General features: G+C 44.7%; 1 protein-coding gene across 5 annotated transcripts; it reads right to left on the reverse strand.

Moving 5' to 3' along the window:
* Nucleotides 1–231: 231 nt before the first annotated feature.
* LOC108932075 (protein KIAA0100-like) lies at nt 232–24,007 on the reverse strand. Of its 5 annotated transcripts, none has more exons than XM_018748251.2 (41): nt 23,676–23,941; nt 22,986–23,204; nt 22,086–22,212; nt 21,684–21,733; nt 20,356–20,497; nt 19,864–19,982; nt 19,669–19,729; nt 19,115–19,298; nt 18,702–18,825; nt 18,445–18,569; nt 17,981–18,048; nt 17,706–17,842; nt 17,441–17,559; nt 16,116–16,312; nt 15,634–15,907; nt 15,299–15,504; nt 14,081–15,170; nt 13,792–13,983; nt 13,340–13,542; nt 12,976–13,094; nt 11,194–11,423; nt 10,910–11,100; nt 10,661–10,760; nt 10,367–10,566; nt 9,865–10,165; nt 9,519–9,676; nt 9,115–9,321; nt 8,475–8,574; nt 8,018–8,200; nt 7,429–7,550; nt 6,823–6,978; nt 6,622–6,743; nt 6,198–6,378; nt 5,784–5,870; nt 5,386–5,394; nt 4,683–4,793; nt 4,407–4,542; nt 3,764–3,891; nt 2,852–2,953; nt 2,015–2,149; nt 232–1,648 (listed from the first exon to the last, which is right to left on the reverse strand). In XM_018748251.2, exons 2-41 carry the CDS (start codon nt 23,051–23,053, stop codon nt 1,463–1,465), a joined length of 6,750 nt encoding a protein of 2,249 aa, XP_018603767.1. In that variant the 5' UTR covers nt 23,054–23,204; nt 23,676–23,941; the 3' UTR covers nt 232–1,462. The 5 variants fall into 5 exon arrangements, with proteins under 5 accessions (XP_018603767.1, XP_029111453.1, XP_018603768.1 ...); XM_018748252.1 differs by lacking the exon at nt 23,676–23,941 and adding an exon at nt 23,953–24,007 and having other exon boundaries at nt 1,463–1,648; XM_018748253.2 differs by having other exon boundaries at nt 1,463–1,648; nt 19,115–19,295.
* Between the last annotated feature and the right edge of the window lie 1,053 nt (nt 24,008–25,060).

The raw sequence follows: 25,060 nt of genomic DNA on the forward strand, positions 1-25,060 counted from the left end.
ACACTAAACTCGGCCCCTGGCTGTCCTTTTATTGTCTGGCCACGGATGAAACTGGTTGACATGATGATGATGAAGAACAGACACAGAGTGACTGCAGGAAACATTAAATAAAACAAATGCTTGATAAAGAATTGAACTGCAAAGTACGGCTTTCTGTGACAGGTACCAGTGCCATGTTCGGTCGGTCGGTCGGTCGGTCACTCACTCACTCACTGCCATTACTACTGTGGATCAGCTAGCGTTTAGGACATCAATTTTATTGACAAATGTGAATGCATGCAAGGTGTCATTTTTCCTCCTTTACCATTATACCCTAAAAATAATACAACCTAGTGCCATTGGACAGAAAAAAGTGACATTTTGAAATGTCTGTACTGAAATATTTGATATTGTTCTTTAAAAGAAGCTGAAAAGGAACAAAAAAAATCTGCAACACCTTACAGTAGACAGGATTGATAAAGAAGCCATAGTTACAAAAATATCTTGAAAATACTTTGCTTAAAAAGTGCCTTAGTGTTAAAAATACAAAACATCACTCAGATTTCAGCTGCAAAAAACATCACCATAATCATCACAGCCATCAGAACAAAAGTGGGATAAATAAAATCCAAGGACTTTAACACAAGGCTCCAAGGGATTCTTGAGGTTTCATACGATCGACGTGTAGAGTCAGGACAATTTAAAAGCAGAATATAGTGGAACACCGCAATACTTCAGTACTATATTTAAGTATATACATCAGTATATACTTCAGCAATACTTCAGTGTGACATCTCTTTCTACACTGATGAACACACCCAGCTTGTGGTGACAAACAGCAAGGGATATGAAACAATATGTATGTGAAATTATCTCTTGACCCTGTGGGGGAACATTGCTTTTTTTTGCTAAAGAGTATAATTTATTGTGTCAGCTTAAAGGCCTGGGTAATCATAACCCACTACAGTTACAGTGAAATGGGCAGGAAAGAATCTTCCTGATAGAGACATTGCTCAGCTTCCTGATCCAGCAGGAAAGAATGTTTTCAAGGACATTCAGAGCCTTCCCTTGGTACATGGACTGGACTACTTCACAGTAAAGTAACCACTATGGTGAAAGATACGAAGTCTTGAATTCTTTAGATACCCCATAAAAGAAACCACTTGGACCCGAACGTGACAGACAGAACCATTTCCAGTGTCTTGCTTCCACTCTGACGAGAGAGTAGTGACAGGATTTGTAGGAAGAGCAGAGAACAGTTCAGGAAGGGTACCAGGGACCCCCGTGACAGGTCTCACTCTTCTCTTTGCATGAGTCTGTAAACACAGTCCCTTTCTGAGTGAGTCTGTCCAATATGACCAAAGTGTGTCTGCTCTGGAAAGTAAGACTCACTCACATCACTGTCCAGTTTGACTGCCCTCACCCCAATTTGGGGGGCAAGGAAGGAGGAGTTTGATGTGGACATGGCTCATCCAGCAGGACTTCACTTGCGTCTGCTGAAGATGCTCTTCTTGTTGGCACTTTTGTCCGCTGTGCTGAGGCCAATCAGTAGCCGGGCTTTCTCGTCTTCCTCTTGCTGTTGCAGGCTGCTGTCCGGCTTTACGTCTGACACCTTGCCCCGTAGCTCTGAACCTGATGCTGGCTTCAGCCGCAGCTTCTCTTTGATCACCTGCCAAGACCAGGCAAGAAGGTGGAGAAAGACGGTGAAGAGGACAGGGGTGACAGAATACCATGCATCAGCACTCATTTCAAGGAGAGAGCACACTACTAGGTACAATTTCAAAAAACTGGGGAGGGGACCTTGAGTATAAATATCTATGGAACAAAAGGTGTAAAATGGATTAGTGAAACATAATAGCAATATAACGCACAGGATTCCATATAACCTGCTAACAGCAGGGATCGATGTTTTTAAGAATTACAGCATTATGTAACAAAGTACAAATTCCTTTACTGACTTCACCATTTTATTTAAGCACCTTTTTGACATTTCAGAGAGGCACACCGTAATTGGAGCCAATGGCGAGGACAGTACCTGCGCAACCAGTGCTTTGCGGCTATCCCTCTTAACAGCCATGGCAAAGTCCAACCAAGTCCAGGTGTTGTTGTGGTACTCTAGACAGGGCAGCACCAGGTTTAAATCCTTCCAGTCCACACTGCTCTTCTCCCCCTGAGTAAGCAGAGGTGAGCAGAAATGAGTCAAACACAGGTGAGCATGTACACACAAGCACTGGGATATTAAGATAAATATTTTAAAAAAGTATTGATTGTATAAGCAAGAATGCTGATCAGACATCTGATGTAGTACATGAAGTGATTCTAGAGCTGGTCTGTCAAATTGTAAATGTGGAATATTTTCTGATTTCACAGATAAATCACAAGATGTGTAAAAGCTGTACTGTCAGGATGGTAATACAAAGGAAAATGTAAATCCACTTGTCTGACTATATCTTGGCTCAAAACAGGATTCATCTGGGTTTCTTAGAATCTGAAGGCATGAAAAAGTAACTGCAAAAAAGTGTTTTATGCCTCAGAAATGGGGGTGCGGTGGTGCAGTGGGTTGGACTGCAGTCCTGCTTTCCGGTGGGTCTGGGGTTCGAGTCCTGCTTGGGGTGCCTTGCGGCGGACTGGCGTCCCGTCCTAGGTGTGTCCCCTCCCCCTTGGGCCTCACGCCCTGTGTTACCGGGTAGGCTCCGGTTCCCCGCGACCCCGTATAGGACAAGCGGTTCAGAAAATGTGTGTGTGTGTCTCCGAAATGACTTTACAGGAATGTGCTCTGTGTGCTATAAATCATACCCTGTTGTCAAATGAGAAAACATTCCCAACCGTTTGGATAAAAAACTACAGTGGTGTGTGTGGTATGAACACGAACCTTATAGCTGACACAGAGGGGCACTTGTGGGATCTTGATGTAGATGAAGGAATTATTCATTGCTGCCCTCTCCTTCATCTTGTCTATATCATCCACTGGATGCTGGTAAAAGAAGACACCACCAGAGACTAATTCACAGGTGTCCAACCTTTTGGCCAAGAGCTGTAATCATTATTGTAAACCAGTCACAGTTGAAATCACAGTAAGCGACATGTTGAATTTTAAGTGTAAATTGAAAAACACCAATATTAAGCAATTTTGTCCGATATGAAGATATTTATAAGATACTTGTCTTGCCAGACATAATTCAAAAGTTTAAAGAAAAATTTCCTTCAAGTTGGACACACACTGGAGTCTAACACACTCCAGCAATAATATTGCCATGAATTAGCAAATGTCCAGCACATACCCTGCTAAGCTTTGTGCCCTATGCTTCCAGGATAGGGTCTGGAGAGCCACCGTCACCCAGTAAAGAAATGCAGGTTTGTCCATCTCGCTCAAAATGTTCTACATTCATCACAACCTTTTCTTTGCTGATTTGGAGGTCACGTTCAGGACTCAATTTCACATAAATACAAATGTTACTAACCAAAAGTAATTAACTCACTGTAAAGGAGTTAAATAGACCTGCCTCAAATCCCTCAAGACAAAAGCCAAAGAAACAAATTGAGATGATAAGTGACAACAAGTCTTCTAGTTGGGACTGTTTTGACACACATAAGGAACCAAGTCTTTGACTGAAAACTTTTTTGGATGTTTAATTTAAAACTAAAATGCTAAAATTTTGCACACAAAAAAGATACTGTTTCAGATTAATGGTAAAAATATACAGAATACAAGAGCATCAATATAGCCAGGGCAGCTTTGTAATGCAAAATTCTAGTGTTTTTCCCATCAGAGAAAATGCTGTACCTCAGGAGGCTTGCGGAAGGACCTTCTAACCCCAGCTGTTCGGTTCAACCCCTGAGTGACCCCCTTACCAGGACCAAGGGCCCCAATGGAGTCTTCTGAGAGCTGACGTGGTTTGACCACAGGGATACCTGCATTAGAGCATGAGGGTTAGCTCCAAGGATAGCAGCCCATGGCACAGCAGTCTTCAGAATACAGGAGATTAAAGATACAGCCACAGAGAGCATAGAAAAGCATCTACTGTCCTAGTATCCAAGGTCATATTGGATTTGAACTTTAAATAGCCACAAGAAGAGCTAGTGTGACATAACAGAAACAATCCATTATCAACATAAGGGAGACCAGGGCATCAGGGCAAATGGAAATATTGACACAGAATACGGAAGGAGGAATTCAATCACTGAATGACAATTGACAAAAGAGAAATAAATCATATAGGCCAAGAGGCTGGAAATGATAGTATTAAATTTTATATTCAGTATCACTGTTATGCTTAATTACATTTATCCATTTAGCAGATATTCTCCAAAGCAACAAATATTTCACAGAATGATACAGAAAGTGCATTATACCAATAGAGGGAAAGAGTTGGATGGGGTATATACATAGTAGATATAAACAAAAGGCAACCATCTGGAAGATGTACCTGTGGTAACCAACCGAAACTTGTCCTCTTCATCACCCACTTCCTCTTCCTCGACATTTCTTCCCGGGAAGAAAAAACCCATCATCCTCTTGAAAAACTGGTACATAAGTTGTATGGTGAGCGGGACCACATTCACCTAAAGGAAGGAGGATAACACGCTGCTTGTGAGTACCCCTACATGTGTACATCTCAATTTGCAGAACTCAAAAGGTACTGCTGCTCAGATGTGGAACTCCCTACCAGTTGTCCTTTACTTGACTTTCACCAGCTCCTCACCTCAAAGTGTTCCTTGACAGAAATCCCCCCCACTGGGGGACGAACTTTGCTGAAAATGCGGAGAGCCAGTTGCCGTGCTGACTGACAGGGGCTCTGGGGTCGCAGCACCACCTGCACAAGAAAGACCCTTGAGGCCAGCACTTACAGAGGATTGGCCTGCAATAGTTTCTATGCAATGGCAAGTATTATTTTACTGCTTTCAAATGCATAATGATTGCTTTTTTAATGCACTGCGCAGATGGAAATGTGGAGAATGAACAAACAAGAAATAAGATATTCTGCAATGGCTACCAAAATAGCTTGTTTTACCTTAGATGAACCTTGTAAAAATGTAAGAAGAGTATAAACACATGTGATGCACAAAAATGTTATATATACACAATTACATGCTGCCAACAACAATTTACATGCAGCTGTGTCAAACTCAACACACTAATATCTCATTAATGAGGATACAATGGATGCTAAGTCCTTATGTTTTAAGCAATTCTCTAGGCTAAATAAAATTCAAACTTTAGTTGGGACAACAGAGAATCTACAGAGTGGTAATTAAGACACTGAACAAATATGCATGCATAACACATGTTGACCACAGGCACCACATAACGGATCTCTTCATGAGGCCAAAGGTGAGAGAGATGGGACACAGAGGACTGTCTCTACAAGAATATTAATAGACAGTGTTACCAATACCCGTACGTACCCTCACGTGCTGCACAAGAGGAACCAAGCAGAGAGTCATATTAACACAAGCTACCTGAGTGACACCCTGCCATTCCACACTGTACTGCCATCCCCCTATGTTGAACAGAGGGCACCAGCATTCTCATGAAAACCTTAACACCATAAACAGGTTTAAAAAAATAACCACAACAGGTAAATGTGAAATATTTATGCATGAGCAAAACTAATAACCCTGTTTTATCTTAACAGCTGATACAGAAGATCAGATGACACAAATATAGAATGCAATTTTTGGTTCATCAAATATGAGGAAGAGCATTTAAACATCACGTTTTGAGAATGGCATGGCATCTCAGAGGCAGCAGTATGGAAAGGGTCAACTGGGTAGAGAGATGGGGCAGGTTGCCACCCAACTACCTTGTAGGCTGCATTGGGCAGAAGGTTGTTCATGGTGAACCAGCCCAGCTCCAGGAGGTGTTCAGCAGTGTCATCTGACTTGTTCAGCTGCAGGAAAGTGAAAGAGACAGAAATGAAAAGCAGGTTTGACTGTCAAAGCCTCTACATTAAACCACCACAGAGAGGTGGCAACTATGTAGCACAGAATGCTACATCACTGCAGCATACAGTTCAATTGTTTGCGCATTTGTGCAATTTTTTGATCCAGTAAGGATTACGTTCAACATGCATCTCTTTAGAATTGAGTTGTTGCCTGTAACCGCATGCAAACTGCTGCGGAAGGCATACAGTAAGTTGCCAGTTCTCAGCTGAGTACACAGGTTGTCGTCAGCAGAGAAAGGTGTCCTGTGGAACCTTGACCTCCTGCCCACGTACCTTGCTGTACATGAACCTCTTGAGCTCCAGCTCAGCAATGCCCAGCTGACCATCCTCCTCTGTGAGGCACCAGCGTGCCTGTGCAAAGTAGATCTCGGTGCGTCGCACAACGCTTACATCCTCTGGTGGCTTTCGCAGCTCCAGCTTGTTAGCTCGCTGTAGCTGGAAATCCTTAAAGCACCTACAAAGAAAGACCAGAGAAAGAAAAGAGCAAAATGAAGACAGAAAGGAAGTGAACTGTATTGTTTTTGTTAGTACGCAGTGGTACAATGTTCCATACCATATACTGTAGAATAAACAACAATAATAGCAATAAAATAAATGTGTATGAATGTATGTAAGCATGTGGCCAAATAAGGACAGCGCTGTAAAGTTTTGTGAGTTCAAGTATGAAGATTTGCCACCTATGGTGGGATGTTATTACCTGATGAGGATGTTAAGCTCCTCACTCTTCATTTGCATGTCCATTTTCTCCTGGTTGAGCTGGTTCTGCAGTTTCAGGTTGATCTCAGACAGCTCATCACTGCGTACCTCATCCTGCTGGGACTGAGGAACAGAGGGGATTTCAAACAGTCAGGTATTTGAGTCTTAACAGTACTCTGAGCCAGTAGTTGACAATGCTCACCCGCATGTTGGAGTAGATCTGCTTCTCCAGCCGGCGGATCTGGGCCACATGCTGTCTTACAGCCTCCTGAAGATGCAGGATGCTGCTGCGCTGCTCTTCAGGATTGCTGGAGATCTCCAACTGGAAGCGCACACGCTGCTTCTTCTCGCTGTGCTCCTAAAGAAAAAAGAACAAGATAGAAAGGGGACAGTTGGTAGTGTATTGGTTAGAGCTGCTGCTTTTAGACCCAAAGGTCTCAGGTTTGATCCTCACCTCCGGCTGTAGTACCCTTGAGCAAAGTACTTACCCTAAATTGCTCCAGTAAAATTACCCAACTGTATAAATGGGTAAATAGTTTTAAGTACCTTAACACTGTAAATTGCTTTGGAGAAAAGCATTAGCCAAATGAATAAATGTAAATGTAGAAAGAATAAGGTTAAGGGGTCATGACCAGAGCAGGCATTCTCCCCAGGTGATTCACAGGCTGCTCCTTCAGGCAGCCCATGATATTTCTATAGGTGTTTTCAGTACATCATGGTTTCAGCTAAGTGCCTGATGAATGAGTCCCCAGTAGTGGCCATTTGTGCCGGAGTCTGGTTAAGAAAATCTTGTAAAGTCTTAGCTTACCTTACGTTTGGGCTCCACATGAAGTAGCAGATTGTTGACAATGTCCAAGATCATAGCATATTGTACTGGGTTGGTAGAGATCTCCAGGTCATGGTGAATCAGGGTAAAAGTGTCCACAGCGCCTGTAAGTGTGACCATTTGAACAGTACACATGAGAACATCCAACTAATTTCAATAAACACTTACCGTGTGCAGGGTCACGGTGATCTGGAGCCTAGAGCGCAAGACTGGGGGGGTACACCGCAGATAGGACTCCAGTCTATTGCATGGTAGCTACCCCCTACCCCACACACACATTCACACAATACAGGCAATTTAGAGTCACCAATTCATCTAAAGCGCAGGTCTTTAGACTGGGAGGAAACCAGAACACCTGGAGAAAACCCATGCAGACACGAGGAGAACATGCAAACTACACACAGATGGAGCAGGGATCAAATCCATATTCTCTTGCACCACCCAAGTGCTGTGAGGTAACAGCGCTACTCACTGCACCACTATGCACATGAGATCAGTCATACAGAAATACAAAAGCACCAAGTGACTGAGGGGTTTTTGAATGAAAGGTTCAGAGTCAAATTGGCCTCACCAGCCTGCTTCTTCAGCAGGTCTTCCTTCTCGTGACTGTTGCGCGTCTCAGGTGGTTTGATCTGTGTGGCAAGTTCAGGGTCAATGTCGTGGCTGTAGCTTATATAATACATGCGACAGCTGCAGCGGGAGATGATGCGCTGGACTTGTTGCGTCTCCTGCACCTGGGAGGGCTGGTTCCAGTCTGAGAGTGGGGAAAGAGCACAGTATAGCAAAGGAGACACACATTTAGACAGCGATTCCATTTGCCACAGCAGATTTTTCTATACAAATTTTGTTACCCAACTATACAAAAAGTCATTTTACCTTATTGTCTTACCCATAGGTACAATCAAAGTTCCTTGTCCCTATCCATTTCCATAAGCAACTGCACTAGAAACTTTGAGCCCTGTGGTTGGCTTGGACAGTGCATTCCTGTGTGTAAAGGCCCACTGGATCAGAGTGGAGCGGTAGAATACCTGTGGTGGTGCTGACCATGCCGCCCACAGCCTGGCCACTCTCCATGAGCTCTAGGACTGAGTCTAGGTTCCGTTGTCGGTGCTCCTCTATGTTCTTGACCTATTGGAGAGAGCGTGCGCACACATACACGGTTATCACTGTCACTATGCCAACTGCACTAGCCACCCTGAGGCACTTAGTGTACCCAGTTGTGCTGCTCTGCCAACCGTTCTGATTTCATATATTTTATATTAAAAAAAAAAAAAAATCATATTATTCATAACAGGCTTGTCTTGCCAATTTGTTCTTCTGCCAGTCTATTGAAAGTAGGCAGTGTTTACATCTAGGCAGTGCTGGGTAGGGGCTCTGACAATGGTGTGTAACAGACTCAGCAGAATCGAAACAGTCCTACCTCCCCATTCTCTTTGATTCTGACATATATACTTTTATATCAAACAAAAGAGTGGCTTGGAATCTAAACAGACCTCCTAGCCAGTATGGAGTAATGAGCACAAGCTCAAAAGTGGTTTCGTTCCTTTCCTTACATCCTGACTGCATTTCTCACAACTGGCCTGAGTTAAAGATACTACATGAAACAACAATAGAAAAACTGTCTACATTTGATGTTGGAACTCATATCCGTGTACTTTGAGTATTCACCTCCAGCCAGAGCTGCCAGTCCTCCTGCTCAGCAGGGTTTGGCTCCATAGTTGCAAAATACTGCATGCCATCTAGCAGGCAAGTCCAAGTGGTCTTCTGCTTGAGCGTGCTGCTGTACCAGGCTGGGTGGTGCTCGCACTGCAGCAGCTGTGCTTTGGCAGCTGAGACCAGTACACAGCCTGCAGTCTCCATGCCCCGCAGCATCACCTGTAGAACAGTTTATACCAGTAATTCAAGGGTACATGATGGAACACTGAAACTGCATTGCAGACAAATGATTAGCGAAATCAAATGGGGGGGAAAAAAAAAAAAACTCACAAAGAGAAAGATAAAGGAAACACTGACCAAACAACAAACAGTCAAAACAGGTGACCTGAAACTTGGCGGTATGCCTTAAGCAGTACCTGGCAGTTCACTAACTCAACGAGCCAGTTGCGGTTGTACACGTCATCTGTCTGACAGGCTGCAATGCCAGACAGCTGGTCACTGACTCCGGAGTCCTCTTCAGAAAACACCACAAACTTGTCTGTCTCCTCAATCAACTTCTGGAGCATGGTAGTGCCTGAAGGCCACGGGAGTCAATTGTAGCCAGAGCACACAGGCATAGCAACAGAGGGGAACAAACTATGAAAAAGCAGTATGAAGGAACATCCATATCCCAGCATGATGGATCAGATTTCTCCCTAAACAAGTGACAAAGTCATCCAATGCTCTGCAATGTGAGGAAATGAGTCAGAGAGGAGCCCTTACCTTCATTCTGGCTCTTCTCCACTCGACTGGTGTTGGGGGCGATTGTGACCGATGGGGCACCTGTGCCAGAGGAGTAGCTGGACATGGAGCGCTTGAGCTTCTTGGTGGGTGCCTGAGTGTCAATGCGTAGACCCTTCAGTGCTTCAGTTGACAGGTTCCTCTTCAGGACAGCTGCCTTCTTGTAGCCGTCATACAGGCCGAAGGCAATGTTGCGGTTGGTGGGAGTCCAGGAAGCACGCAAGTCCACTAGGCATAGCTTGTGGGTGTAGAAGGCATTGCCCTCCTCCTTTACGTTGACATCCTGTCCCAGCAACCCCACAGCGTTAAAATTCAACACCTCAATCTAGTATCAACCTTGACCAGACTCTACTATCTATATCCTAGCAAACCCATGTAGAATTGTACTGTATGCTTACATGTTACAAGAGCATCAACCCAAGGGGTCAAAAATTTCAAACAAAATATTTGTCAATTATGCAAACCATTCATTCCATCAGCCTACCTCCTCCATACGGTTGCTCTGACGCTGGTAGCTCAGAGAGGACAGGCTGAGCAGATGCGTCTTCTTCACCTGGGCGTTGATTTGGTGGTCTGCTGTCTCATCCCAGGTAGAGGCCATAAGGTGTACAGTGACAAGTGAAAGCTCACTCATCATCTGAGTGACATTCCACTCCGAGATGAGACGTCTCATCACTGTGCCAGCTAAGGGGAGACGCATACAAAATGGCAAAAGTTCAACAACTTGTTCATTAAAGGCTTCACATTACACTAAGCACTGGCTCAGGATTATCCTCACCCTGTGGAATGAGTCTTTGGGCTCCACGAGTGAAAACACGGCCTCTGCTGCACTCCACCTGGATACCTCGTTGCTGTGCAAAGGAAGCCCAGTAGTGCACCTGCATAGAAGAGGTGCGAAAAACCATGCATAGCTGCAGGCAGATGTACAAGCATCACAAGAACGACACATGGAACACTGTACATTCTGGCTGATTTCTTGCTAGGAAGGAAGCTGAAGCTCAATGACTTGTTTTAGTAGGTGACTGACCTGCAGCTGTGGGAAGGAAGCAGTATAGGACAACTGTTTATAGTGCTGGCCTAGTTTTTTGCGAACAGGCCTGAGGCTGTTGAAAAGCTTGCCCCGGCAGATAGGCCTAGATACACTAGTCCAGGTGGCCCAGAAATTCTGCATCCAGCGTAAAGTGCTGCTGTAAAGCAGGATCCTAGGTTGGCAGGGTTCTGCAAAAGGAACACATACATTACTTTTATGGTTACAGTACCAATCAACTTAATATTTGGCCTCAGCCGGCTTCTATTTTCACTGGCCTGTACCTTTGTCTGTTTCATGATGCCAGTTGAGGTCCATGCTAATAGCGAGATTCAGGTTCTCAGAGCGAAATGCTCTGTAGGAGTCATGTGGCTGACCCGAGGTCACATCTGCCATATTTTCTGCAGAGCAGAGGGTCACAGCATGGTGGTCATGAGGGTTCCCATGACACAGCCACTGCAAGTCAAGGGTCATGCAGAGGTTGGGAAGGTGCAGGAAGCAGATATCATCATACCTGCAATAAAAAAGAATAAATAATGCACTGATTCACCCATGAATCTTAAGTGATACATTCAAGGGCATCTAAGAGTGCTATAATCTTCATTTTTATACTTAAATTTTGATGTCACATATTCATGAGGTTATTCTGTATGAACAAATAATACAGGCATCCCTTGATTCACAAAGACTATCTGAAATTTCAGAATAATGGCTCATAGCTTTTGATACATAGTTTTTGATTTACAGAGCTTAAAAAAAAAAACACTTTACATTTATTTAGCAGACACTTTTCTCCAAAGTGACTTCCAATGAACTCTCTGTAGTGTTATCAGCCCACACACCTTATTCACAAAGGTGACTTAGACTGCTAGATACACTACTTACAATGGAACACTCAACCATACATCAGCAGAACACACTCTTTCAGTCACTCACACACTATGGGTGAACCTGAACAGCATGTTTTTGGACTGTGGCAGGAAACGCACACAGTAAGAACATGCAAACTCCACACAGACTGAGTAGGGATCGAACCCATGTCCTCTCACACCACCCAGATGCTGTGAGACAGCAGCGCTACTCGCTGTGCCACCATGCCAGCCAGTATAATGAAATTTATCCAAACCCTGTCCAAAAAAAACCATTTAAAAGTCAGAAGTGCAATAATGTGCTGTTGCTACTCTGTTCATTGTTGTCTACAGAATACAAAGAAAATCCAATTTTTTCAGTTTCCAAAATTTACTGCCTAAAAACATACCCATTACTTCTGGCTGCTGGTAGTGTAGTGGTTAGCACTGCTGCCTTTGGACCCAAAGGCCACAAGTTTGAATCCCACCTCCATCTGTAGTATCTTTAAGCAAGGTACTTACCCTGAATTGCTCCAGTAAAATTACCAAGCCTTATGAATGGGTAAATAATTGGAGGTAGATTAACCTTGAGAATCACTTTGGAGAAAAGCATCAGCTAAATGAATAAATGTAAATGTAATTACCTGATTGTCTGGTAAACATGAAGTGATTCGTGTGTCTGGATCCTGGTCTCTGTTGGTGTGTAAGGAATGTGAGAGTGTTGCATTATGGGAAGTGGAGGAAATTCCAATGGCATGTCTGTCAGCCATATTGAATGTGTCATTTATATTTATTCCTTTATTCATACTTTATTCAGTTTTATCCAAAATGACTTCAGCTGCTGCTCTCCCATAATGCAGTGCTGCTCCTGGGCATGTGCATAGTTTAATGGACAACTGCTTGGGGTGTTATGAAGGAATTACTGGCCCCAGTGTTGTTCCATCTGTTCTGTAGTGTTTGCTGGGCATGCCTGTGCTTGGTGAGCAATACTAAAGCAGGTTGTATTATGTAGATGCTATGCAGTGCAATTTTAGTTATATTTGCATTTTTTTGGTTTGGTGTTTTCAGGGAATGCATTATTCTTGGTATCTGAAAATTTGGTACAGGCAATGTTTTCTCAAACAGATTAGTTTTGGAAATCAAGTGATACCTGTACTATAAGTTAAAGACATTAAACACCCATATTTCCCAACAACAGACAGATTTGCTAACACCCACTTGGAGGCTGTCCTAACGTTAACATCCATGTCTCCCTTGAAGACAAACTGTCCAGGATTCCACTCAAAGTTGAGCTTGTTCCACTCCCAGTGCATGTTCTCTGTAGTATTGTATGGGTCCTGCAGACAGACCAATTTGTAATCATCAAATTTAACCCAAAGTCTGAGGTTCACCACTTAATAATAAGAACAAAGTAATCCACTTTCCTTTCATGTTTAAGAATAATTTCAAAAGGAGATGCTGCTCTTCTATGGCATATTCAAAAATAAGGGATACAAAACACTTTCTCAGTTGCAAAACCAGAGCAGCTTTCAGCAAATGCGTGAGCAAGAATAGCAGCAGAGGGCTGTATGTGAACAAGTACCTCTGTGGCCAGCTGGTGGAGGTTGGCCTGCTCAATGTCCATCACCCAGCAACCATGGAGGAGCAGCCGGCTCTTGTCCCACCAGGCCAAGGGTGGAGAGGGGTCAGCTGTAGGTTTTGTCAGCAGATCCACCACCTGGCCAATCAGAGTCCAAGCAGGATCCCAGCAAGGTCCCCACACAATAGTGAACCGTGCAATGTCCGCTGGAAGAAATTAATTCAAGAGCATCTGAGATACACAGCCTGATTAAAACCACATAATATTAAGCACAATTAAGTAAGCATAAGCACCACAACAATGTTTGCAGCAGACCTAATGTTAAATGGAATTTCAGAATGATGAAGTTAAAAGACAGTTGTATCTGAAAGGGTATTACACTGTACCCTGAACAACATTTGTTTAGTTGTAAGTTGGACAGGCCTGGGGGGAATTTCATTGTCACGTTCACTCACAGTGGAAGTCATAATAGAACTTCAAGGGGGGCATGTTCCGCTGGACGGTGACATCACCCCACGGTTGGCCCAGTGGGACCAGTTGTTTGCGGCGGGCCCGGGATTGGCCATCCTGCTCTGTGCCAACTAGGCGCCCTGCTAGCTCCCATTGTCGGATCTCAAACAGGTACCGTGGATAGTCCCGGATGCGCACTATCCAGAGAACAGAGGGCAAGTACTTCAACTGGGATATTTAACAGCTTAGTGTCAAAGCACAGTCCATCTCTCTGGGTTTGAGAGGGACGCTTACCAAGGAAGGTGGAGAGCTTGAACCTGACAGCACGGGCCCACTGGATCACAAGTTGCAGGCCATCCCTGGGGAAGGGGCTAATCCCATCAATATCGCGCAGCTGCTCACGAACATGTTCAGGCCCATGCAGCGAGTCGTCGGCCAGCACCACCAATTCTAGATCTGTCACAGTCCAGGTGAGCAGCGACTTACGCATGGGTGTGTTGGCATACAGACGACGGGAGCGCTGAATGTAGATCTCAATGTGTTTGCGCTCCAGGGAGGCATAGAGCTCCTCGATTTTGCGGGCAGGCAGCAGCTCGCCGTGCTGTTTGCGCAGCTCCGCTACCTTGCGATCAAGTAGCTGGAGTCGTTTAGCACTTTCCTTGCTTTCATCCTTCATCAGCTCATAGTTGTCACGCAGCTTGATCTCAAACACATCATCCAGGAACACAAAAGAAAACTGGTTTAAACGGAAAACTAGGTCTGGCGGAAGGGGCTGCTCACTCGGTGGGACGGTGGCACCACGATGCAGTGACTTCAGCCACTTTTGCACATTGATGGCTTTGTCAAAGGTGTTTGAGAAATTGTACTGGTAGGGGAACTCAATGGCCAAACTGGGCACTGTGAAGACCCAGGTATGATTGCGTGGCGTGGTGAGGAAGGGAAAACGCGTGCGGTGAAGGACTGCTTCCTCTAGCTCAGGCAGACCCTGTACTTCTGCGCCCGTGAAAGTGAAAATGTCATTACCATCAAAGTTGAACACCAGGTGGGGGGAGCGGAAGTGTGTTGTGCCCCCATGCCGTGAAAGTGACAAGGCATCAGTACGCACCAGAATAAAGTTCTGCTCTGTGACAAACGCTGTCAATAATGTGTGGCCCAACTCCAAGTATATGCTCAGTGCCCTCCTCTGGGCAATGGATGAGGGTTGTCTGTCTTCAGCTTGCAGCACAGGGAACTGCAGATTAACTGCTGGCTCCTGTGGCTCTTGCTGTTGCTTTAGCATGCAGGCTAATGTTTCCCAGCAGCCCTTACATTCTGTTACATGGTGGTAGAAAAACATGTGATCTGCTGGTGTCCATTTTGCATTCACCTCCTCCTCACACTGGATCTAGAGAGGGAAAGCGGGGGGGGGGGGGGGGGGGAGGAGAGAGAGAAAAAAAAAAAATTTTTTTTTTTTTAGCTAAACTCAAGACACAATGAGCCAAACACAAAGAGGAATACAGAACTGGGAGCAACCTCAAGGGCACATGTGCTGATGTGGTAGCAGATCACCAATGAAGACAGGCTGAGAATAGGACTGGGTGTCTGGGCAGCAAGGCAGCAGGGTTCCATGGTCTCTGTGAGGGACTTCACCACTGAGAGGGACACACCCTGAATGGATGCCCGGGAGCTCTCCGTGGTACCAAGGGCCTTTACCGTGTCCACCCGAAGTTTCACTGCACCTGGTGGGAGCGGGGTAAGTGAACCAAGCAGTACTGGATGAAATAAAGGGCTAGTGATTTCCATCGCAGATACAACATCTGATTTGCATGGGGGGGGGGGGACATCAAGATAAACTGGCAGGCACGTACCTGCTACATTGGATAGTGTGAACAGGTTGGCATCCTCCAGGCTGACATCCAGCTTGAGGAGCACAGGGGAAGTGAGGGGGTTCACCTCAGTGTCTGCTAAGTGTTCTGGGGCACTGAGTTGCCTCCTGCCACTCTGAGGAAGAAGGGAGACCAAGCGGGAGAGGCACGATACGCATGTCTCTGACACCTCTAGCTGCAAGCCCTTCAGGGATGTCTCCATGCAGATGCTCTCGCAATGGCTTGGGGTCACAACCTGGGGTCTGTTGAAGCTTCCCTACAGACGTGAGATGGCACAACACTTATCACATTTCAACTTCAATAATTAATCATTTAAAATGCAGGTAAATAAAACTGTATAAATTATTAAATCTGACTTTCTGTAAACACCTGAAAAAATTCACAATGTCATGTTTTTGAACTCAACATAAAAGCTGTCTTTAAAACTAGTTCTGCACACGATGGCCACACCATTCCTGTGCTACCTGTAGGGTGAGAGAATCCAAGATGAACGCCTCTCCCCAGACATGTTTGCTGGGGGGATGTGGGGCCTGTTGGATGTGAGATCCTTGTCCCACACGCCACCAGAAGTGGTCCAGTGACAGGGAGGTGCGCTGGTGCAGACTCTGGGAGCTCTGATTCTCCAAGTCTGAGGTGGTAATGTCCATCAAGTGCTGCAACTCTATAAGTCAGGGTCAGAAAGAGTCAGGCAGTGCCACATATGCTTGCCCATGTTCTCTCTCTCTCGCTTGCTCTCTCACACACACACACACACACACACACACACACACACACACACACACACCAGAAGAAAGTATCTTAAATGTGTGACAAAAAAGGATATTGTTCTGCACAAAGGCACTTATCTAATCTTGCTGGGTTGGGCATGTTTACAAAGGAAGGTTGATTCAACTGCCTAAGCCTGACAGATACTTCATTTTCCTTCTCCATTCACTTGTGCTTTGCACAGAGACCAGCACAGCCAGTTTTTCAAATACAAAAATCCAGAAGTACCACAGAGCTGTTTCTGTGTCAAAAGCTATAATGCTTCTTGCAGTAAAAACTGAGGCTAAGTCCATACTTCATTCTTTAATATAATTATAACAATGACACACAATGATCAGTGATAACACTAATCTGATAGGGCGAGCAACACTGACTGCTGGTAGGGTAGTGGTTAGAGTTGCTGCCACGGGATCCAAAGATTCAAAATTCAAGATTTTATTTGTCACATACACAGTTATACATACATACAACCTGTAGTGAAATGTTAATCTAGTCAGCGCTGTAGACTGTGCAAACAAGACAATATATTAAAAAAAGAAAAATATTTTAAAAAGACAAGGGAACACACACACACACTTTCAGAACTGCTTGTCCTATACGGGGTCGCGGGGAACCGGAGCCTAACCCGGCAACACAGGGCGTAAGACCGGAGGGGGAGGGGACACACCCAGGATGGGATGCCAGTCCATCGCAAGGCACCCCAAGCGGGACTTGAACCCCAGACCCACCGGAGAGCAGGACCGCGGTCCAACCCACTGCACCCACAAGGGAATATAATTAAGTTAAATTAAAGAAGAAAATATAGAAGAAAATATTAGGTTTGAATCCCACTTGCAGCCATAACACCCTTCAGCAACGCACTTACCCTAAATTACTCAAACAGAAATTACTCAGCTGTATGAGTGGGTAAATTAGTTTAAGTACCTTAAGACTATAAGTGGTTCAGGACAAAAGGATCAGCTAAATCAGTAAAACTAAACAGGTGAAGAGACAAGAATTGATGATGCAGCGTACAACCACATACCTGAGCTGGCTGAAATAAACCCCAAGGCGAAAGGGGGGGTGTCCCCCAGCTGCACAGAGACGCTGACGTTGGATACAGAGGAGCTGAACATTACTGGTGCTTGAAGCTGCGGGAAATGCCTGGGGGAGAGCAAGTGAACATCAGTGACTAGTCAGTGACTGCTTACCAAATAAGCAGCATACACTAGTTTCTGTCAATCAACGCATGCTTAGCAAAAGAGCTTGATTCGTCAATCCCACTGCATTGCCAGGGAACATATTCTCACTTCTTTCTGTGAGCCGCTTTCCTGTGAAAAAGCCGTTTCCATGGAAACAGGTCTAGCCAATGGCAGAACTCCTGGTGACGGTAGTGTATGATGCATGTGTTCACAGTGACTGACCCAGAGACATCCATAGATGTCACCTGAGGAGACAGAGGGACCGTATAAGACCATAAGCAAAATACCACAGTAATGTACAGAAACATACAATAGACACTAAATCTGCAGCAACCTGTACTTGGACATGGGCATTTATCTGGGATTTTAAAAACATGTTTCACCTGGAGGACAGTCCTGAGCGAATTGAGACAGATGATCCGTTGACGGCTCTGAGAGAGGAGGAGTCCATCTGCAGAAACAAAGGGGAGCTGCTGGATTACCATGTCACCTGCTCAGTTTATGCTCCTAACACGCTTGGACACTTCTGCTCCAGGTCACTTAACGTGAAACTGATCAAGTCACTGAAGAAACAGCTGTTATGTCATGCCTCCCACTGCTCCGCCACAGAGTCCCACAGACAAGGAAAACTCCAAAAAGTTTGGCAGGTCCACATACCAGCAATGACAGCTACTATTCTACCCTTGAACATTGCACAGAAACTGAACTATGTCATTGCTTTAAATGGAAAAACTGATTTGCAGTACTTCTTATTTTAACATCAATAAATATACCAAACGATATAATTTAAGACTAGCTAATGATAATCGCAATAATAACTATCACCTTTGTCATTGCATTTCCTCACCTTCCAGCAGGAGCTCCAGGCTGCTCTGGGGGAAGCTGAGTTCTGGAGTGAAGGCCCTCAGTGGGAGCTGCTCATCGTCACGGCTGTAGTTCACCTTCAAGGCCTTCAGGGTCCAGTTCAAGTGCCTAAGGAAAGCACATGTGCCCCATGAATGCTGACACCCTGGCCAATGACCAGAAGTCATCAGCAACTAAGAAATCATTCAGGCACTAGGATGTCGCTGATCAGTGTCAGAACAGAACAGGAGGACAACTCACCTCTTCTGGCTGTGCATGGACAATGTGACATTTGTGTTGTCCAGCTCCACACTGGCCTTCTGTGGAACCAAATGGTGAAACTTCTCCAAAGTTGCTGTTTGCACAAAGGACTGGCTTTCATAATCTGTAAAAAAAAAAAATAAATAAATAAATAAATAAAAATATTTTATAAATTAAGCACTAAATATTAATTATAATCAACAATAATACCATATACTACTTACTGTGTTATAGTTAGTAATTGTATTACTAAATGTAAAAAAAAGAGTATGTAGAAAAGGAATCCATCTTCAGGATGGTTATAGTTATTAACTATAAAGAGAGTAAGTAGTATAAGGCAGTCAGCAAGCAAGTTGCAACAAGCCCTCCTACAAGTCCTCATCTGGAGCGTGAAGGGACGTGATAGCGCTCACCTGCTCCAGTGTCAGGGAATTGCTCAGGAGGGACAGGCAGCAGCTGGCTGAGGAACAAGCCCTCATGCAGTTCTGCTAGCAGGGTCCGAACACACAGCGCCAACCGGCTTGGTCGCAGCAATGGCATGCCCACGTCACCTGACAGAGCCAGGCTTAGAGACACTTCTGCCAAACATATATCCTGCTGACAAGGGAAATTTAACAGGGCTCTCACATCTCATTCTCCCCAAGAAGCCAACAACTATCTTCATTTCACAAAAAATTAAACAAAAAGCCCACAAATTAATTTAAAATATCTTGGGTGTTAAGATATACTTGTAAAACATGGCAGCGAACTGGAAATAATTCAACAAACAAAGAAATCACACACAGGGAAAAATGTGCAATGTGTTTTTCACATTCAGACGTAAGCAGCACAAACAGTTGCCTTAGCAACAGCAAAAGCTTCAAAACCAAATATCACAGAGCAAAACTGCATTCAGCAGTGCCAGATAATAATTTAATGTCCACTTCCAGACACTGAAAATTAAAAGGTAATAAGTATAGCCACCCACCAGCTGACTGCTCTTCAACACCTTACTGCTCAACTGTCCCACAGTGAAGTCCCAGGCCAGCCTTTAAATACACAACAGCAATTGTACAACTTGCATGGGGAGGAATCCCCTTAACAAACCTACACTAATTCACCCTGCTAATCAGGGAGTATCAGCACAAAAAGGCAGCATATTTTCCTAGAAGTTGGTGGTAACCTGTTGCTGTGGCAGTCAAGGAGTAGCATTAGGCCACTGGTGGTCATGTGCCATAGAGACTCTGGCAGGAAGAGGTTCAACACCATGACGTTGATGGAGTCGATGTGGAAAGAAACCAGCTGTGGACCATTTTAATAAAAAAAAAAAAAAAAAAACAGATTTGGACGCTGGGATGCAGTCAGTTCTCTCTCAGTTCCGCATTCTACATTCACCATTCCAAAGCCAGTAGACAGTAGCAGTTTTACATAACAGACAGGAATATCAGTGCAGCGTGAAGTACTACAGATACGTCATACTGGACGACACTTAGAGCAAAACATCTATCTTCCATACACCGAGTACAAATGAGCCATTTGACTTAAATGTTACCAAAGCAACCAATTACTGAACCGAAGAGAACAATGTCATTAAAGGTTAAAGCTTAATCCATCACATGAATCTGGACATGGGAGAACAGTTATGCGAGGCAAGACTGTGGTCTGTCATCTGTACCTGAGACAAGAAACACCGTACAGCAGGGCTGGCAGGCAGTGTGCGTATGTCTCCACCATGTTTCTGCGAGTGCCGTGAATTCAAGGGCTCCTGAAGATCCACTCGCACCCTAGTTTCACCCACGCACAAAGCCAGGAATCGCCTGGAAGAGAAACATGGCACTGCAAAATCTGCATACAGGCTTATTATACACAAGGAGGGAAGTGCATACACTTCTAGGCAACCAGGTTAAGAACCTATATCTGGACACCCATCTAAAACTAGACCTGTAAAATACTGCTGCCTTTTGCCTTTGTTTCATGTGCAGTTCGGCCCTGACTAATGAACTTAACTGGGACAAAAATTTGGTTTGTTCCTCAAAAAGTTTGTAAGTCAAATGTGACATGGAGCAGGCTAGGAGCTCATTATCAGTTCTATATGTTTCTATTTGCATAATGTGGACAAACAAAAACAGTGGTATTGGACTATTTCGCTGTACTTTGAGAATCGTGCTTCTGTATCCATACTTCATCTGTTCAACTTTTGGACTTATATTTACTTTGTGTTGTAGGGCGCTCTGGAGAAGGGCACCTGGTAAATTAATTAATTTAAACGGAGGTACAGGATGACAGAGAAGCGGCACTTCACTGACAGCTGGAAACTGATACATGTAGAAGCCATAGGATGATCTACAGTTTGTCTATTTTCTCTTTGCTTCTTTTACACCTTCTCCACTCTTTTGACAAACTTAAGGGAGCATTTATTAGATGTGATCACTAACTGTCAATCCATCAGATGACACTACACTGAGCAATTTGAGTTGGCACATCGGCTCTCTTTTTACGAAGAAATACTGAATAATTCTCCGAAAAATTTATATTGTTAGTGGAAAGTTTGTACATTGGGGACCAACTGTATGTGGATATATTTGAGGTTTTTCAGTGTACTGTTCAGGTTGCTCTGACAAAGTGCTGTTTATAAAACTTAAAAGAATTTATGACATAAAAGCTGCAAAAACATATTACACCACTACTCTTGAGCATAGACCTTTAACTGAATCTGTAAATATATCCAACTGTATGAATGATGAATGGGAAGTGAGAAAATGAGCTTTCTATAATTAAGCATTACTGGATATTCTAAGCATGCCTTGGAGAACTGGCTAACATTCTCTGAGACTTAATTTAGCAGAGCCCTAAGAATATCCATTGGAACACTGACAATGCTTTGACCAAGAAATACCTGTAGAAAACAGCAAATTCATTCACAGGAGGTTTCTGTTTCCTGGTTTTATGTGCTCAGACCATTAAGTTCATGTCTGCTTAATTATTAGTGCGTTGAACACTCACGGCAGGTCTTTGTTAAACACTTTGCTGGAAATCCATATGCTGTCGATTTCCTACAAAAAAAATGCAAGAAAGATAGCAAAATGAAGAGTAGATGCTGATAAGAATCTTCAATCACTTGGCTACAACACTAGTAACCGGACAATTAAAAGAAGGGAAACCTTAATATTTTCCTCAATGTACCCAGTGACACTAAACAAGCAACACTGCATTTACAAGGGAGCTTTTAAAAAACGACATTCACTCACCTGGACTTTAATGTGCACTGGGACTACATGCTATATGCTTTTCTCAAAATATTGTAACCAAATGGCTAGGGACAACCTATGTACCAAACACCCAGCTCCCCCTTCCAGAGAAACAATATGCGGCACACAAGCAAAGCCATGCAGGAGAGTCACCTACCAGGGTGTGCTGGGGCTGGAACTGCACACTGATTCCCTGGACGGAGAAGAAACCCACAGAACCAATCTTCAACTCGGCTTTCAGCTTGCTGTGGAAGTAGCGCACGACGAGGCTGCAGACTAACCACCTGGAAACCCACAGGAAAACAGCAAAATATTATACAAACAAACAGAGGCTGAACGACATTTAATATGGAAGACTAACTCCGATATGAAAGAGAAAAGCAAAAGCTGCTTCATTGTTTGTTACCTGCTACAGGTGAATCGTGAAACAGAACCTTCACCTTAATTTTTTTCCGCTCAAAAAGAAGCATTGAGCAGATTAGGACGTCAGCCAGTGAGATGTTTTTAATGGTCTGTAGGTGGAAATGTTACAGACCACAGAATTTTAGCAAAAGAGCCCAGGACCACATCTAGTTGTTGTCCCCAGAGAGAAAATGCTCACACTTCTTTCATCCCCCTTCCATCACCATTTTGTTGCGTCCTGTCCATATGTGTGTGTGCTGCATATTAAATTTCCTTCTCAAGACAAGCTAGCACTTGTGCCTGTGCACAAAGAGGCCCCATTGTTTTGTTTTGCACGGCGGCAACAGGGGATAAAAAAAACGATGCTGAAAACGATTAAATCGGTGAAACGAGAGACGGCACTTAATGCTTCGCCGACCGCGGGCCGCGCCGTCCGCGGAACTCTCGTCCCGGCAGTCCGAGGACGCCGGAAAAGGCGGTGTCCAGACCCGGGGCCTATGGACGTTGATCCAAAACTCGCAGGTCAAAAGGCACTGCCTGCCATTAAGGTAATTATCGGTGGGAACCTCAAGCGCCACCATCGCAGCGAGAGGCCCTGGAGCACCCGACAGCACCCGACAGCACGGACGCACACGCGCCACATGGCACACGTTACCTGAACGCAAGGGTGAGCAAGAGGGCCAGGAACACAAGGGCTGACGGGATGACGAGGAGCAGAGACATGGTGGCTGCGGTGCGGAGGGCTGGCTGGTCTGTCAGCAGCAGGGGCTCAGTGTGACCGCAGAGTCGTCCTACAGCAACCGCTGCTGCCGGTCTACCTGCCTGGTGTGGTGGGTTCGAGTGGGCACAGCGCAGGTCCAACGATCATACATCCCTGTGCAACAGAGAGAGAGGACAAGTTTGTGAGGAAGTGTGTGAGGGAAAACAGACTCTGTTACAAAGTGTTGTGTGTCGTGCAGTGCGACTGCGCTCCTCCCTGCAGCCTGCCTGGTGTCGGTCTGCTGCTCTCCTCCCACACTGCGTGTCTCTCTTTCCCCGAGCGACGACGTGGCTTAGCTCCACGTACCACACACAGGACAAACACAAACACAAACAAAGCGACCACAACAAGTGTGTGTCAACAAGTGCCTTTAACACAGACGGAGCAGCTCCGTCGTCACTCGCGGCGCGCGAGCCGGCGGAGTCACACAGCACCACTCGACGATTATTATATATATAATATAAACACACACGACACGGTGGATAACCTATTCCTCCTCCTAGCCAGAAATCATGTGGCTTGTCGTGTGTCAGCTGGAGTGAGTCAGGCAGAAGGAGGTGAAGAAGAGGGCGAACGCGAACAAACCTGTCAGCGTGCCGTCAGACTGCGGCTGTGTCCATCGGCAGCGGCTGCTCCGCGCTGCACCGACTCTCAGCCTCCACTAGCCGCCCAGCTAGCAAGCTAAGCTAACAGGAAAAGCAGAGCCCAGCAGCAAAGCGTGCACTTTCACTTTGATTTGAACGGCGCCGCTGCTCCACTGATATATGGCGAGTCCAGAAAGCCTGTCTTCATGTGTTCCCTTTCCCGGTGCGCCCGAACAGCGGGTTTTTTTTTTTTTTTCCCCCCCCCGACTTGTGCTCACCCTGAGTGCGGGTCCGGAACACCGGAGTTTGTAACAACTCCGTTCTGTTTCCAAGAGGTGAGAGCTCTGGAGGAGCGGCCGACGGAAACCGCTCCCGGGGTTTACAAGCTCCGACCCCATTGTCAGGCCAAGACGCAGACGACCGAAACATATCGCGGAGTTTATGCATCGGCAACACTGTAATCTAAACCCCTTCAATCCGCTGGAATGAGGGCATTAGGATGAGCGTCAAATATTGGTTTATTTCCAGGCGTATTATTCCATTTTTATCGAGTATGTAATCCTCGTAAGCTTTATCCTTGACCCTGCCTTTTATATAAGGTGAATCAAACCACATGTGTGATATCGTCTGTAACGGAAATGTGAAATTATTATAATGTAGCACTAAGAATCATGGGACCCATTTGTGGTGGAAAAACATAAAATCGATTAACAGGACCGAGTTGCAAGTACTATTTACTTTTAGTAAAGAAACAGATTACAGAAGTTCCGAAAAAGTAACAAAAACGGCAATATTAATTTACCTTTGAATGTTATGCACATGCGTATGATTGCATAATATACATACCAACGTGTAAACGAAGAAAATATATTCATATAATGCATCTCAGGGGGAGGGAGTGACATTCCATTAATTTCTATTTATTGTAATTTTTAAAAATGACTTTAAAATAAAGGAGCTGAAAAAAATTCATACATTTTAGTATAATAAAAAAAAAAAAAGCTGAATCCTACCACTGATACCAGGTTGAGGTTTAACTGGAAAATCCACCTTTCTTGCTGCCTGATGAGGCAACAACAACAGTGACTGGCAAGCAGTTGTGAAGAGGAGTCTCTACCACATTTACATTTATTTTACCTTCTGCCCTGTACCATTTCTGCACTTCTGTAATGTTGCAACTAAACTGTGCTACTGAGCTGTATGAAGAGAGAAATCCACCTTTCTGAACAAGAGAAAAAAGATGACTGCAAACAGCTTGAGAATGACTGCTGGAGAACTCGTGGAGAATGGCCAGAACGGCCAGAAGCTCCTTGACAGCCGTCTCTTAGCGCACTTTCAAACGGGGAGGAGGGAGTGCTGCAATTCAGCAGCACCGTCACCTGCTTT

This window comes from Scleropages formosus, chromosome 10, assembly GCF_900964775.1.
Source record: "Scleropages formosus chromosome 10, fSclFor1.1, whole genome shotgun sequence".
Taxonomy (NCBI): domain Eukaryota; kingdom Metazoa; phylum Chordata; class Actinopteri; order Osteoglossiformes; family Osteoglossidae; genus Scleropages; species Scleropages formosus.

Coding starts and splice junctions, on each gene's coding strand:
- LOC108932075 (XM_018748251.2), bottom strand. CDS start 23,053: ATGTCTCTGCTCCTCGTCATCCCGTCAGCCCTTGTGTTCCTGGCCCTC. Junction 18,826..19,114: donor ATTCCCTGACACTGGAGCAG/GTGAGCGCTATC, acceptor TTTTTTTTACAG/ATTATGAAAGCCAGTCCTTT. Junction 11,424..12,975: donor AACGTTAGGACAGCCTCCAA/GTGGGTGTTAGC, acceptor TTTTTATTGCAG/GTATGATGATATCTGCTTCC.